Here is a 16,250-nt window from a genome sequence, read left to right as displayed (position 1 = left end):
GTCATTGTTCGGGCAGACTCTTCAATAGCGTTAAATCTTCAATTAAACACTACAATCGAAAAAAATGAACTCTTGGTTCATTCGCAACAATTTATTCCTCAATGTTGACAAAACATCCATTCTTCACTTTCGATCTCAGGCAGTTTCTAAGGGTTTTGTTGCTTTAGACGAGGTTGACATCATTGAGGTTGATTCAGTATGTTTCTTGGGCGTTCATCTGGATGCTGGTTTTTCTTGGCGTCAGCATGTGGAGGCCCTTTGCTCTAAGCTCAACTCGATATTGTTTTCCTTAAGATGTCTTTCAAATTTTCTGAAAAGTAGTGCACTGAAAATGGTATATGATGGTTACTTTTCCTCTGTGATGTCATATGGCATAATGTCATGGGGAACTGCTTCATCTTCTCTGTTACAAAGAGTATTCAAATTGCAAAAGAGGGCTATTCGTTTAGTGTTTGGTTGAGGGGCCTGGAGAGCTGTAGGCAAGTGTTTCACCAAGAACGTATACTAACCCTCCCCTCCATTTTTATCTATTCCGTATCAATTTACACTTTTTAAAACACATTACCGATTTTCCTACCCACAATCATATATATCCCACCAGAAATAAAAATAGTTAAACAGTACCCCACCATAGTAAACAATATGTTCCGCAAATCAATAGAATATTTAGGACCTACAATTTATAACAGATTGCCAGATTATTTAAAAGCCAGCACTTCACTTGCATCTTTTAAAAAACAAACTAAAAGACTTTTCTTGTGAAAAAACTGTTTTTACTCACTCTCTGAATTTTTGTGCCCCCACCCAACCTTACAAGTAAAACTATCATTAGTACTGTTTTTCAATATATTTTTAATTTGTAGTTTTACCAGATATAGTAATATTTTTAGTATTTAGTTATTTTTATACATATTGACAATTCTCGATACATGTTAATGTTAATGAGAAATAAATGATTTTGATTTTGATTTTGATATTCAGTGATAACTAGGTAAGTTTTGTTAATATCATGATTAATATTAATTAGTAAAACAATAATAAAATTTTGTATAATCTAGGGGTCCTCAATGTTTACTGCGAATGAATTAAATATGAGGTAATTTTTTACAATTTGTAATCCCAATTTAATCGCGTATTGTAAAACATAAAATTGGTATATTTACTTTTACAGTAAGGTTACTGAACAAAAGGAATAAATCTAAAACACCATTTACTTTTTGAATCTATCCCTGAAGTATCTCCCATGCGCAAACCTGACTGAAGTATGCAAGCAAGTTTGTCGATTGTCCTCTCCCTCATTCATTACTGTATGTATGTAGTCGTGCTCGGCAGTCGTGTGTTGTGTTTGGGTTTATTTTGAGTATTTTCGGATTTTGTAAGGTTAGGTTTGTGAATTGTATAAAACTTTCTCCACTATTTATTTGTTTTGTAGTGTTTCCTATTATATTTTGCATTGTATTTCTGTATGGTTAATATTACAAACAGTAAAATTGCAACATCAATATAGGCTATTCAAATATTAAAAATAACAAAAATTGTTGAGTGAAATTTATTTTGGAACATACCTGAAGTTGTTATGAAAAGGTTGAGCTTTTTATCACTTTTTGGAAGTTGAATATAGTTACATAGTTCAATTCTCAAATCTCTATTTAGTTAGATTGAATATACTGTCCACAGTATCCTAAACCTACTCATTAAGGTTTGGGCTATAATATTATTCGGGATAATAACTTTAACTGAATATTGTAAGGTAGGCTGTAGGCTAGATGTGCAAAATGGTAAACTAGTTTTTGTCAGGAAGTTTCCTCCTAGTCTATAAAATTTATGTCAATTATTGGTAACCTATCCGTGATATCATTGGTGAGAGTTTCCAGTCATAATTTCAATGTTATGAGGACCAATGTTCGGGTGACCGTACTTTTCTAAAAAAAAAAAAAATAGCCTAGCCTATATTACAAAATATAATACGCTACATTTTTACTCATATTTTACATCAATTCACATTAAAAATAAACGTACTTTCTGCCAATCATATTATATAGTGCATAAACACAGGTTATCAATCAATAACAATGATGAAAGTTTACAATCAAGTTGGTCGGTCGTCAATGATGTTGTAGCTGAGATATTTTGTTTTCAATTTCATAGTTATTAGACTGCTGCTTCAGCGAGATTGTCTGTATCTTGTGGTCATATTTATGTTTGTTATAATTAAAATATAACCAAATTGTGTGTGTGTGTAATTTAGGCATGTGTTGAGGTATTATGAAACATTCAAGGTCCCACTAAACTGAGTGAAAATACTCTTAGAAAAGTAGTATAGGAAGAGCATCTTAAGTGATAACTTTGTATCTGATAAATGTTAATATTTGTAAATAGCCAAAATCATGTGAGGCCTATTCTTTTTTGTTCTATCCTAGTTTTATGTAGTTACGAGGGTCATTCAATAATTAAAGAGACAAACAAGTCTAGAGAGAAAACTGTTGGTAGGGTAAATTTGGTACTTTTATAACTTTAAGTTGGCATCACTGGGATAAGCCCTGATCAGCTGAATTATTAACATTGTTGTTTTTATAACATAAAAAATACATTTAATTATGGCAAGTCCACTTGAAAGTTCTACTTTAGTTGAACAATGTTCTGTTATTCGTTTTTTACTTGCTGAAGGTAAATTACTTACTCTTACGTAAAACGGTGAAAATTGTTTGGATCGTGCAAATTTGTACATGTTGGTTAAAAAATGGCCAAAACTCAGTGACTGATGAACACCGTCCTAGCTGACCAGTTGAAGTTACAACTCCCTCACTGGAAAGCCAAATGACATAATTCATGCTGACCGCCGAGTCACTATGGAAATGACAGTTGAAAAAGTTCATGTGAGTACGGGTACAGTTCATAACATTATTAAAAACTACTTGAAGTACCGCAAAACATGTGTAAGATGGGTCCCAAAGGAGTTGACACCGCTACACAATGAAACAAGGTTGAGAGTGTGCACAGAGCTATCGGAATGTTATGAAAGAGAAAGTGAGCACTTCCTCAACAAAATTTTAACATGTGATGAAACTTGGGTTCACTATTATGAGCCAGAGTCAAAAAGGCAAAGCACGGAGTGGAAGCACACCAGCTCACCTGTCAGGAAAAATTCAAAATGCAAGCATCAGCAGGAAAAGTAATGTTGACGATGTTTTGGGATGCTGAAGGTCCAGTTTCTTGTGATCATCTTGAAGAGCAGCATACAATTAACAGCCAATACTTACTTGGATATGCTTTTGAACAAAGTGAAGCAGCCATGAGAGAGAAACGTAGCCAGTCGTCAAGCTTCCTCTTGAGCATCTCCCTCTTAGGTTTCTTATTCTAGCTGGTAAATGGTTTGACAATTTTGGGCCAATGGGGGCTTTTTTTCGTATAACCAAATTTGGTGTGCCAGTATGGTGTTCTAGGATATATGCTGGGTTTTATAGAAATGCAGATCATGGTGGCAGGGCAATTCTTTACTATCAACATATAGGACCACTTCTTGTATGTATAGTAATGTTATAGTCAGTATTCTCAGTTTTGTAAGGTTTCTCTGCAACTATCTCTAGGGCCAATGTTTCCAAGCATTTGTATAGCATCTGCTGAGATGCTTCCCCATATAGCAGTTCCTGTACCTGAGATGGGACTCAAAGAGTGAGTGATGTCAGCATTTCTGTAGTAATGAGTTGTGCGTTTTCGTATAAAGAGGCGGGTGTTTAATCTTTTGCTTAGCAAGTCCACATGTCCAGGCCATGATAAGTCATCAACTATAATTCGTAGAAATTTCACTTCATGTATTGATTTCTGTACTAGGTAGACTAAGAATTTCATTTTTCCTTCTCCCAAAATCCAGTTGGTTTGTTATTGACATTTTGACAACTAGGTAATTTTAATAATAGGCCTTGTTCATTACTATGTATGATTTAATAGCTGGGTTGTAAAATGAGCTAATAAATCATTAAGCCACTTTAGAATTTCAGGTAGACATTGGCTATTTTTAAGGCTGATGGAAACAGTCCAGTTTTTAGGGATTTATTAATGATACTGGTTGGATACTTGGCAAAATTAAGAAGTACACATGATTTGCATCGGGTTTGTGAAAGTTTCAGTTCTTTAAGGATGACTGTTGTTTTGGAGAAGTGTTCTACCTGTAATTATGGTAAAGAATTGGTTTATGTGTTCAGCAATTACCAATGAGTTGTTAATTTTGCATCCCCTTATTTCAAGTTTTATTTGTTTTTTGTGGTCAGATGAATTTTTCTTTCCATTTTTAATTGCCTGTCACACTACCTTTGATTTGTCTGAATCCTGAATGTGTTTTATAGATGCTTGGCATTTCAGAGTTTTTAACCTTTAGTCAAATTTTTTTTATTCTTTTAGTATCCATCTTATTTTGGGCATTTTTCCAATGCTTGGTACTTATATATAGGCTTTTAAGATACTCAAATTTGAGTCAGACTGCCTTTTCATCACGGAGAGTCTTGTTTCCCTTTTTCTTTCTCTTTTGTAGTTTCTTCCTTGGACAGGTGGCATCCATTACTATTGTTTAATTTTAATATATTAATAAATTTATTGTATGTATCCTCAACAGTTTGGACTTTCAAAACTTCAGTCTAATCTTCATGTTGTAGTTGTATCTGAGGAGAATCAAGGTTGTTTTTAGTGGTTGTTTGCGCATAATATTTGGAATGTCGTGAATTTTGCGTTTAAAATATGATATTGCTGAGTTGTGCTGTGTAATCAGACATTTCTGTTTGCATTACTGCTGTGCTGAGATTTTGGTTTTTCAAGTTTGTGCATACAAAATCTATGGAAATAGAGGTAATAGGTGTGACCCTAGTAAGGGGTAGAATCTGTCTTTCTATCTGTCTTTTTATTCCGTCTAGAAAGTGTTAGTGAGCTATCCATTATCTCTTCTTTATACACCATTAGAAATTTTATTCTTTTATGCTCAATAAGTGACAAGCTTGAAAATCCATGTCAAAACTTGTTACAAATAAGTTAATTTTTGATGAAAATAAAATCTATCAAATTATTAAAATTTTAAAATTGTATCAAATTTTACAACAAGCTTTCTCGGACACAGGGCACAATCAACAAAAACAAGTATGTTTTATATGTCAATCTACAACTGCAATTACAAGTACTTACAGCAATCCCTTTAACTATGGTTTTTACTATGAATTCAGTATGCCCCTGGAAGACTGTAAAACCAGGGAAGAGGAAAACGCCAATATATGTTGATGAAAAGGCAAAACATTTAAAAAGGACCTATCTACAATGTCTCCAAAGATATCAGCTTTCAGGAAAACAAGCAGATTAAATTGAAATGAACATGGCAAAGAAGGACTCTGATATCTTAAACAAACAGACACCAAACATCTACAAATTATATAGCTAATGCTGAAAATAAATAAAAAACCCTGTGGTAAATAATAAATAGTGAGAGGAAAAATAAATGCTTAGAATCAACATGAAACATAGAAGGAGAAACTATCACGTACTCCTGTACAGTATCTAATCACTTCAATAAATCTTTTTACAAATATAGCAGAATATATCCTTAGCACTTAGCCAAATACAAAACAACAGACTATAGTTCAACAGCAAACCACAAATCATTATCTAAGCTACCACAAATCATGATCTAAGCTATCTAACCCCAGATAATAAACATTAAATTGAAGCAATAATTAAAAGCTTCAAAACTAAAACATCTGCAGGACTAGATGAAATTTCATCAAAAATATTAAAACACTGGTAAAGCATTAATTCAACCTCTAGTTAAAATTTGAGTGAACAAACCTGTCTCTTGTTCAAGGACACTTTCCATCTGTTGTCAAACAACGTAAAGTATATCCTAAGTTTAAAAGTGGAAGCTATACTGAAGCACATAATTATAGACATATATCTTTACTTCCAACCTTTTCTAAAATCATTGAGGAAATAGTCTTGAAGTATTCTGGATGAGCCACTGTGAACTACATAACCTTTTAACAGAAGACCAACACAGGTTCATGAAAGGGAGGTCCACAACAATAGCCATTATTCCACTTGCCAAATTCATTATTGACAACCTGGAAGGAAAAATAATCTGGTCACAAGCATTATGCTGGATTTCAGCAAAGCTTTTGACTGTCATGAATTAATCCTCTACAAACTTGAACAGTTAGGACTTAAAGAAAAGGTCAATGAATGGGTCAGAAGTTATCTGGAGGGAAGGTCAGACTGTTGAAATTAAAATTTCTGGTTTCTTACAAACAAGATCAGACTCTCTGCGTATTAACAGTGGTGTATCGCAGGATTGTAATACTGTACTGGGTGCAGTACTTAGGCAGACACTGTACTCCTCAGAGGTACGCAGATGATGACATTCTTAGTGTCTGAAATATCATTCAACTACTTGGCTGTTAACTCCTACATTGCGCTAAATATGGCCTACCGATATTGTCATGAAAATGACTTAGTAGTAAAAAGATTAGCTTTTGGGAGAAGGCAACGAGACACTTCAGGAGTACCTGATGTATCAATGAAAAGCCAGACGAAATTCCTTGGAATTACTATACAGGGTGAGTCAGAAATATGGTAAAATATTTTAAGACGTGATTTTAGAGCTAAAATAAGAAAACATGTCATATTTTGTTATTAGATTTTTGGCAAATTTCATACTTTTTCTCAAAAACTGTTTACACTACAACCTCTAGAGTGGTTGTATTTGATTTTTCAGGTGATTTTCGTTATAAATCTACCTTATTTGAGTTAAAAAGTAAGAACAAAACATTTCAGAATCACTTAATTTCTCCAGGTGAACAGAAAACAAAGCAAAATCTTTCACCAGCCATTACTCTCTAATGGAGTGTTTCCAGACCTACCTTTATATGACATTTCTTTCTTATTTTTAGCTCTACAATCATTTCTTAAAATATTTTACCATATTTCTGACTCACCCTGTAGATATAAACTTATCCTGAAACAATCATATTAAACAACTCTCCAAGAAATTAAACTGGTGCTTATACATCTTATGGAGGAGCTTTGTTGGTGCGGCTAAATATCACCTCCGATATAAATGGCCCTGGGAGTAAGAGTAAGAGTAAGAGTTATACATCTTAAACAAGGATACAAGTCAGTGATACTGTGATTACAAGAACCGCCTGCCACGAATTATTAGAGTACCATCTTAGATACGGTCTAGTAATCTGGGAGGGGCACTACAGCAGGAAACTTACTTTTACAGAAAAGAGCGACCAGGATAATGTCAAACCTCGGTCCAAGAGAGATCTGTATGAATGTGTTCCCTTGCCAGTGTGTGCAAACAATTATTGGCTTGTATATCAGAGAAGACATAGTCCCCGCTGACATAGAACCACTACTACAAGGTCACGACATTTACTTATATAATACTCGCCATGCATTAAACTTCCACCTTCAATTATACCATACTGCACTCTTTGAGAGGAAGAGAGGAAACCTTCTTATGCAGGCAGGAAACATTTGAACCTCCTTCCTGTCAAAAAAGCACTGCAAGGATAAGGACTGAAGCTTACATAATGTTCATTTTACTTACTGGATGTGTTCTTAAACTGGAGAAGTGAAGAAGAAAATTGACATTAATAATTATGTTATTGTAAATCATACAAATTAGAAGATTTAAACTTATATAAGAACTATTTATTTACCAGATGTATCCATTAACTTTGAAACAAATTGGAAATCTTAATATATTGTGACACCATTCTGATCTCTAAGATTATGAATAAAGAATTTTGTCTATTGTCAACAGCACTCCTCCCCCTGTCCTTCAATGGTTAACAGTTGTCATTTGCTTGTGATCTCATTGGTTGACTGCCCGTAAATATTAACGATTCTGCTTTGTTATAAAAACAGTTTTTTAAAACCTTGTGATCCTCATTACAACTTTTGTTTTAACTTAACATTGAATTTTAGTTTTTAACTCTAGTTCCATTTAAGTTTGGTTTGTTCAACTGAAACTTGTTTAGGACATGAAATCAATTTGTTTGGTTTATACAAAAAACAAATTACGGATTTTAAACTTAGAGTCTTATAACTAAAACAGTCTTCTACAAATAACTGTCTTTTAAGCTGTATGATTTTATTTACAATGTAAAAAATTCTAATGGTTGTATACTAGTGTATGATTAAATCCTACATTAAATTACATGCAATTCAGTTTCAGATTTGGTCAAGTTCTCAAAAAATGTCTTTGGGTTTAGTCAGCTATGATGATAGCGAGGAAAGTGACAATGAAGTTGACACAGATGATGTCCAAGAAAAGCAAATTGCTACAAAGCCACCGAACAATGAAACATCAACATCAGCGGTGATCTCTAAAGTAATAAGTGATGAAGAGTTTAATTTCAGTGAATATCATCATAAAAGCAATCAGGAATCAAAGCATGCAGACGGTTTAGACAAAAAAACAAACCTAGCAATACCTGAACCGAAATTCAGCTTACTGAACACCGACATAGACATCAAGTATCTCACTAGTGTAAATAAACGAAATGGTCCTGTAAAAATAACAATTCCATCTTTAAATGAAGTAAGTAAAAATTTTATTCTTTCAATTTGTGTATTTTTAGGTAAAAATATTAACACGATTTCACTGTTGAATAAATATGTGTTTCAATGGAAAATGTGAATGTTCTTAGTTTTTATTTATGTTTGCTTATAATTACTTAGATTGGTGTCCTTATATATTTTATAACAAATTTTAATTAAAATAAATAACGGTAACTACGCCAATTGTGTCATTAGCATATTTCATCATTGATATCGCAATATGCGAGTAACGGCAATTAAGGTTCAATGGGCTTTATACTTAAAATAAATGATATGATGCAAATGTTTAATGTAAAAAATTTTAGCATTTCAAAATAAGCAGAAACTTGTCTTGAAATATAAATTGAGTAAAACACATTTTGAATATTTAATAATATTCAGTGCAGTGGTATGTTGACCATTCTAATGTAAAAAAGAGCCCTGAAAACTTTTAGAAATCAGGTAATGCTTTATCTTTCCAGTGATTTTTACAGGTATTATGCCGGCAAAAGAAGATGGAAACACTTCATCAGCATTAGCATCATTTATAAAATACTGGAAAAAATTACCCATCACCAATTAGATCAAAATAATCGATGCGGTTTTGTGTCCTGGCATAGGAATACGTAATCCAGTGGGCTGATTAAATTTTTAAAAACTGAATGGATCATCATAACATTCTAGTTTTGGACGAGGAGTGTTATTTACGGTCCCTATTTTACAGCCCTGATTGTTTGGGTTGGGCCTGAGAAATGAAAAGTGACTGACTACTCATGCATTGTCTGAGCCACAATTCATAGTATACTGAAGGGTATACTGAAAGGTAGAATCACATTATATAATTATTTCACTAATGGTTCAATTATTTTGGATCACACAGATTATGACTTTTACTTGTTTCAAAAAATTTTAAAACATACAATACAAAGCCACTATTATGCACAAGCTACCACTACAAGACTTGTTTGAGACTGATCAAGGTCAGTTATGGGTCCAGACCTAGTGATAACAGTGAAACATGATGGGAGACAATTTTCTCTAAGACACACAATGACAATAACATGACAACTCCAAACACTAATTGGCATTTTTAGCAGTGAACATGTTAAACACATCATCTTATAACTTAATTAACCTACCGAGTGGCGGTACTTCTTTCTCCAAGTGGCGGGACATTTTTACTGATTTTGTATGTCCGCAAAATAACTTTATATAGAATACTGTAAATTATATAAGTAAGACATATTATATATCAAATTAAACTACAGAATAAAATGGTAATAATATGAAACATTTATCTTGGATAAGTGTAAAAAACTAATGGGTTGCATTCCAAAAGTAAAAATTCCAATTTTTTTATGGTAGGCTGAGTAATGTTACTGAATTTAATTTTTTAACAAAATTCCAAAACAGCCATTTTGTTTAAAATTTAACTCTGAACAAAAATATATATAGTTTATATGTATCATTCCTTAAAAAAGACACAGTAACTGCTGATCGAAACTTTTATTAACACATGTTTTTCACTGCAATTTAGTCAGTATCAGAGCCAACCTCATTCCTCCTCTTTCTTCCTGGTTTGAGAGGCCTTCAGTAATGTTCCAAGTAAAGGAAACACTCCCTATGAACCCTACAATAACAAGCTGGGCACCAGAAGTGACTTTTGCCCCTTTTTTGGTGTGTCCACACACTGCAAAAAGTCTTTCACTACGGCCGGTAAGTGAGCAATCCGGTAAGGAAGATCTCCACTTGGTCTAGGAGGTGGTACAGTAGGTGGATGAACTGGTGTAAGGGTTCCACTAGTGCCAGTATATCTAAATACTATATCAAATTAAAGTTTGGAATCTGGTCTTTCTAACCATTCCTAATATATAACGTTTAAGTCGCTGCATAACATTGGAAATACCGGAACAAAAGAGGCTTGTGTTAATAGACGCTAGAGCGTCTCTGCCACTGGCGAACAAGATTTAATAGATGCTGCAGCATCTTTCACCACTTGGAGGGTTAAAGTCATGGAAAATATGCTTTATACTTAGTTGTATATGACTGACAAAATTTTGTAGATGAAAGATAATATTAAATTATACTTCTGGTAGTGTATACACAATCATTGACACAGAAATACATATATTTGCTGGTTTATGTAATATCTAGCAAGATAACATATCTGGAACGGTAAATTTAAAAAAATGTTTAAACATCAAGTGATTGTACGGTGTTAATGTTGTATTAGTATGGTGTCATATAGCTGCCTTTTTCGTTTCTATGTGTATTTTCTTTCTCTAAGCATCAAACAAATTTTACATCATAATTTATAATATGATTTTGAGTTTGAAATAGAAGCACTTGTTTCAAATATTAGTTATGTTATGAAATAGCAATAATGTTAAAAAGCCTATTTTTTACATTTAAAATTCCATATTATGTTTATTAAAGTAAGTTATACTAATTGCTATTTCCAAAACTTTTACCCTTTCTTGAGTGTGGCAAAGAACAACCAAATGAGTGAGCATGGCATTTGCAGTTTGGTTCCATAAGAGACAGCATGGCAACTGTCTTGAGGTTATTACTGAGAACTGTTATGATGCATTATACTTATATGTTTTGTAATTACATAAAGGTTTGATTATGCTTAATTATTTACATAGTTTTTCTATAATTCTTGGTCATTACCAAATATTTTTGTCGTTAATACTTGATGTTTTTTCCAATATTGGTACTAACTTTCAACTGTTACAATTAAAACATACAATTTTTTAACAGTAATATATCTTGGTTCTTTATCTCAGATCGAGGAAGAGGAGGAACAACCTTCAAAAAAGAAACTTAAACCATCTCAAGTAAGTAGTGAACTTAACCTTCTTTAACTGCTGGTAATCTTTCCTAGAAAGCTAGGCTGTTTCTATGGTTTCAGCAAGCATATCTTTAAACAATTTGTAAACATATGAATATTTATTGAAATATGAAGACTTCTAGACTAAAATTTATTAACTAAATATTACTAAAAAAAATATTAACAGTTATCATAATTTTCATCACATATAATCTTCAGAACTTGAAGAAAGTAAAATGAATTGTTTTTATTTATTTTTATCAGTTTCTGTTCACGAATACATATGTCAAAGAGTTATAAAAATGTATTCTGTACAAAAAGTGTACAATTAAGCAATAGTGTCTATAACAGATAATTGCTTCGAAATAAAAATTTTAAAAATTATATATATATATATATATACATACAGTATATAAAATACACATGTGCACATAATTATATATATATATATATATATATATATATATATATAATATATATATAATAAATAATTTTTTTCTGATTGTAGCTGTATGTTGTATGATTTTACAGGAATGCCAACATAAACTTTTTAATGATAAATATTTAAAATAACTTTTATGTCATGTCTTGCTTTTTCGAATTAATCATGACTTATAAAGGATCAATTCCAATATGTAATTAGACAATAAATAATGAAACAATAAATAAACCTGCTGCACAACAAATAAGTTCTCAAGATAGAGAAGGCTTGGCACTAAAAGTCTTAACCAACCATCTAATTAGTACTACTTGTGTAAAGAAAAATAATATTTATTTCACTTCCAATGGTAAACCCAATATTTCTATGAACATTAATATGTAAAAGTAATTATTTTCAAAATCAAAGTGCCAATATAAAAAATTAAGAATATGAGAGAGCTTGGTGTAGGTTTCAGAAAAAAATAGTGGTTTGTGTAATCCATAACCAGCCTACTCAAAGCAACAAACAAAAAATAGATAAACAAATAGTTCAGATAAATTACCAAAAATGCATATTGTATTACAGTTTTTAAATAATATTTAGATCCATTGTATGTATTTCAGATTTTCAGCACACTATTATTATTACTATTATTATTTGTCAAAATTGTAAATTAAAATAAAATTATTGGGTCAAAGTCAAACTGTGAAGCAATTCAGCTGATTATCCTTTATAATATTACACATGTTCATTTTCAAACCTTGATCTTGGACCCTCAATTTCTATTTGAGTTTATTTAGTGCAATTTGTAATAATATAAATAATATGCTAAATTATACCAATATTATTATTATCATCATGGTGGATCTAAGTAGCTCAGACTCCATTATATTCTTTACTAATTCCTTTCTGCTTTATCTAGCGAACGAAAGCTTGTGTCAGTAAAATGTTGCTAGAATTACATGTTTCTATAATTCCAATATTTAAAAAAAACCTATCATGCTTTCATTTAATGTTTTATTACATTTTCAAATTATACTAGACATGTTACGCAACACAATACACCACATACAATTCTTGAAATGCAATTTTCCTTGTCAAAAAGTGTTGAAATGTTTCAAATAGTTGTATGATTTTGTTTGAATACATCACAATTTCACAGAAAGTCTTAATTTACTCAATATTGAATGCTTTTTCAGAAGGGATCTGGATTATTTGCTCTACTGCCAAACCCTAAAACCAATCTTGTGCCTCAATCAGTAGCCAGGCCGAGCAATAACCAAAAAGCGGCAAATAAGAAACCAACTCCTTCAGCTGTAAAAAATACAAAGCCACTGACCAAACCTCAAGTTGTGAATAAACAATCTCTCATTAATTATGAAGACTCAGGAGATGAAGATGAACCTTCAGGGAGCGTTGACTTCTTTTCTCTTGACAGCAGAGAAGATGTTACTCCTGCACCAGTAGATATCGACATACCTCTTCCTCAGGACAGCCAGCCTTTGTCAGACACCCCGCTTAAAGATCAAAGTGATAAGGCATCGAGTTTAAATCACGCATTTCAAACTCAAAGTTGGGCTACACCATCACATTCTGAACATTCTTCTTCAGACCGACTGTCAGCTGACCAGTACACTACATCGGACTTTGTGACCTTCAACAATAAAGACCTAGAACTGGATGAAGAAGCTGTAAGTAAACTCCAGGTCCTTCATTTATCTTTATTTGTAAGAAGTCTACCATTTTCACTCACCTATAATACATTGACTGGGGACAGTCCATTCTACTATTCCGGCTGCCCTGAAGTCGGTATTTGACAGGTGTCACAATGAAGGTATTTAGTAGTAACAATATAAATAATAACTTATATAATAAAATAATGTAGTCAAGCTTCCAATCACTACAAACTATTGAATTAACAACTTAGAATCATTTTAATATTATAGAGCAAGTTTTAATAGAAATTGGTGTTTATTTTTTAACAAAATGGGTTTTCCATTCTCTTCCTCCCTCCCAACTGTGCAAGTGTGTCGGCTTATCTTGTGACTTTTGATGTAGATGCAGCAACTTTGTGGCCGTCGGGACAGGCTAAGAATGCAGGCCCAGGATGTGAGTGTTATTGACGTAAGTGGAGATGCTATCATGCCTGACAGTCGTGAATGGCTCACCAAACAGCTGACAGAGGAGACCAATCACCGCCCCAGTCATAAGAGGAAAGATGGGCCTACTACACAGCAGAAACGGAAACACCAGATCACTTACCTTGCCTTCCAGGTATTTATTGCTTGCGTATACCCTACTAATTCTTTAGGGATTGCATTGTATTTTTTATATCCTCTCTATTGCTTAAAAGTTTTTTCCACCTTTCCTCACGTAGACATTTTATTGTTCCTTGTTCTTTTATTTTGTTATCAGTATTTCTCAAAGGAGAAAAGAAAGACAACATGATTTAAAAAAATTCTTGTGCTACTGTTCCTGCCTTTCTGTGGGAAATCCCAGTTATAGCAGGTCTGTCAGCCGTGCCTCATTAAGGAACTTGATCCCTTGACGGGGTCAAAACCGGGTAGCTCGAAGGTTTTAACGGTATTTGAAGGATTTAATTTAATACTAGTCTGATGATTGAGTGTTATCATCCCCCAAAAATGTAACTAGTGACAACCCCTCATTGTTACATTTAATTAATTTTTCAATTCAATCAAAAAGGGGCATTATCAGTGAATTTTAAACATACTTGTCGATGTGTGATTTTGATGTCCACATTTCAAATATAAAAAAAAAAATTTATGTTATGATAAACACTATGTGTGTATAATTTTATTTTATGCACAACCTACATTTTACATTCTGTACATTTGTTTTCTGTAATTAAAAAGATGTTCGGTATTGAATTCACTCATTCGTAGTATAATACATGTAGGGGTTTAAGTTTTATGTAACCAGAAGACTCTTGTGTTGTTATTGGCAGTGGATGGGTAATTTTACCAAATCCTGTTATCCTTTCAGTCAGATCTTCTTTTATTACATATCACTAATGTTTTTATAATATTTGATGTTGACTTTTTAGCTGATGATTCATTCTATTGTACAATTTTTCTATAGTTTATATAAAAGGTATATTTTTTCAGGCAAAGGAAAATGAACTAGAGTTGAAAAACCAATGGGCCAACAACCGGATGTCACGCAAACAAACACAAGCAAAATACGGATTCTAGCAAACTGTAAATATTTGTGAACTAATTATTAAAATGTTATATATCTGTAAGCATTGTTATATATTTTTTGTAATGTACAAGTCCAGATTTTATGGTTTAAATATACAGTATTTATTCGGTGTATATGTGAATTTATTTATGTTTCATATAAGTTCAATATTAAAATAATTATTTCAGTTCTGATTCATTCCTTCAAAACATATTTCAGATCTTACATAATATCACAATAAAATGGTTCTAAAAAGAGCCTTCTTAGTATAGTTGAAAAACTAAATATGTGTGGAGTGGAGTTTTCCTCTCACAATATTCTTTTATTGTCTAGTTCTGTGTTGAGAAAGTATGATTTAAAATACAGTGTTCATGCCGATTGAATAGGCCTTCATTGTTACTAGTTGTTAGATATTTTAGTTGCGCTACTACAGGAATGATTTTATTTTAAAATTTTGAATGCATTTTTAATGTGATTTGTTTATTTTACTATTCAAGAAGTAAATTCAATAAACAGCTTTATAAACATTTTAAATTATGGTATTCTTGTAATACACTGCCTCATTTACTCTTAAAATTTGTGAAGCCTTATTATTTAGTTGCTCGCTAAATGTTTGTACTCTGTAAATTTGTGTTTCCTTATAATTTATCACCATTTTATTTACGTATGCCTGTATAATTATTGTAGTGTCTTATGTTGAGCATATTAATATTTCTAACCAATAAAAACATTCATACTATCTTTCATACAAATATTATCTTCATACCAAGTTTAGTTGCAATAAATAAAAATTTACAGCAGTTACACTTACAAGCCTACAAACCAGACAAACTTCTCAGGTAGGTTCCTCTCATCTAAATAATGAAAAGTTTATTTAAACATATGTCCGGAAACGGTATGTTAGTAAAGTGCGGCCAGCAAATGATTTTGCCTGATTTTGGGAAAGAATGGAAATAAAGTGAAACTTATGTTTTTATGGCGTTATGTGTTAAATTGATCGGCTTTTATGTGAAATGAACTGAGAAATTAAATAAAATACGTCCCAGATGAATAAAAGACGTCCCAGAATTGTATGACCACCCATATCTGAGATATACAAAATTCGGTCTCGAAAAACGTGCTTTGTTTAGATTTTAAGAACATTAACTTCATTAAATGGGTAATAAACATGCAAACTTTTCAACCAAGACTTGCAGAGAATTTAATTCTGAAGAG

General features: G+C 32.2%; 1 protein-coding gene across 8 annotated transcripts; it reads left to right on the top strand.

Annotated features, from left to right (window-relative positions):
• Positions 1 to 1,264: 1,264 nt before the first annotated feature.
• Positions 1,265 to 15,169, top strand: LOC124354995 (proline-rich protein PRCC). 8 transcript variants are annotated; one of them, XM_046805849.1, is made up of 6 exons: positions 1,265 to 1,380; positions 8,210 to 8,581; positions 11,370 to 11,420; positions 13,034 to 13,525; positions 13,893 to 14,108; positions 14,960 to 15,169. In XM_046805849.1, the coding sequence occupies exons 2-6, from the start codon at positions 8,237 to 8,239 to the stop codon at positions 15,044 to 15,046; spliced, it is 1,191 nt and encodes a 396-aa protein (XP_046661805.1). In that variant the 5' UTR covers positions 1,265 to 1,380; positions 8,210 to 8,236; the 3' UTR covers positions 15,047 to 15,169. The 8 variants fall into 8 exon arrangements, with proteins under 8 accessions (XP_046661805.1, XP_046661807.1, XP_046661811.1 ...); XM_046805851.1 differs by having other exon boundaries at positions 1,299 to 1,385; XM_046805855.1 differs by having other exon boundaries at positions 1,305 to 1,380; positions 8,216 to 8,581.
• Positions 15,170 to 16,250: the final 1,081 nt, after the last annotated feature.

Source organism: Homalodisca vitripennis, chromosome 2 (assembly GCF_021130785.1).
Source record: "Homalodisca vitripennis isolate AUS2020 chromosome 2, UT_GWSS_2.1, whole genome shotgun sequence".
Classification (NCBI taxonomy): Eukaryota; Metazoa; Arthropoda; class Insecta; order Hemiptera; family Cicadellidae; genus Homalodisca; species Homalodisca vitripennis.
This window is presented reverse-complemented; position numbering and strand designations above follow the sequence as displayed.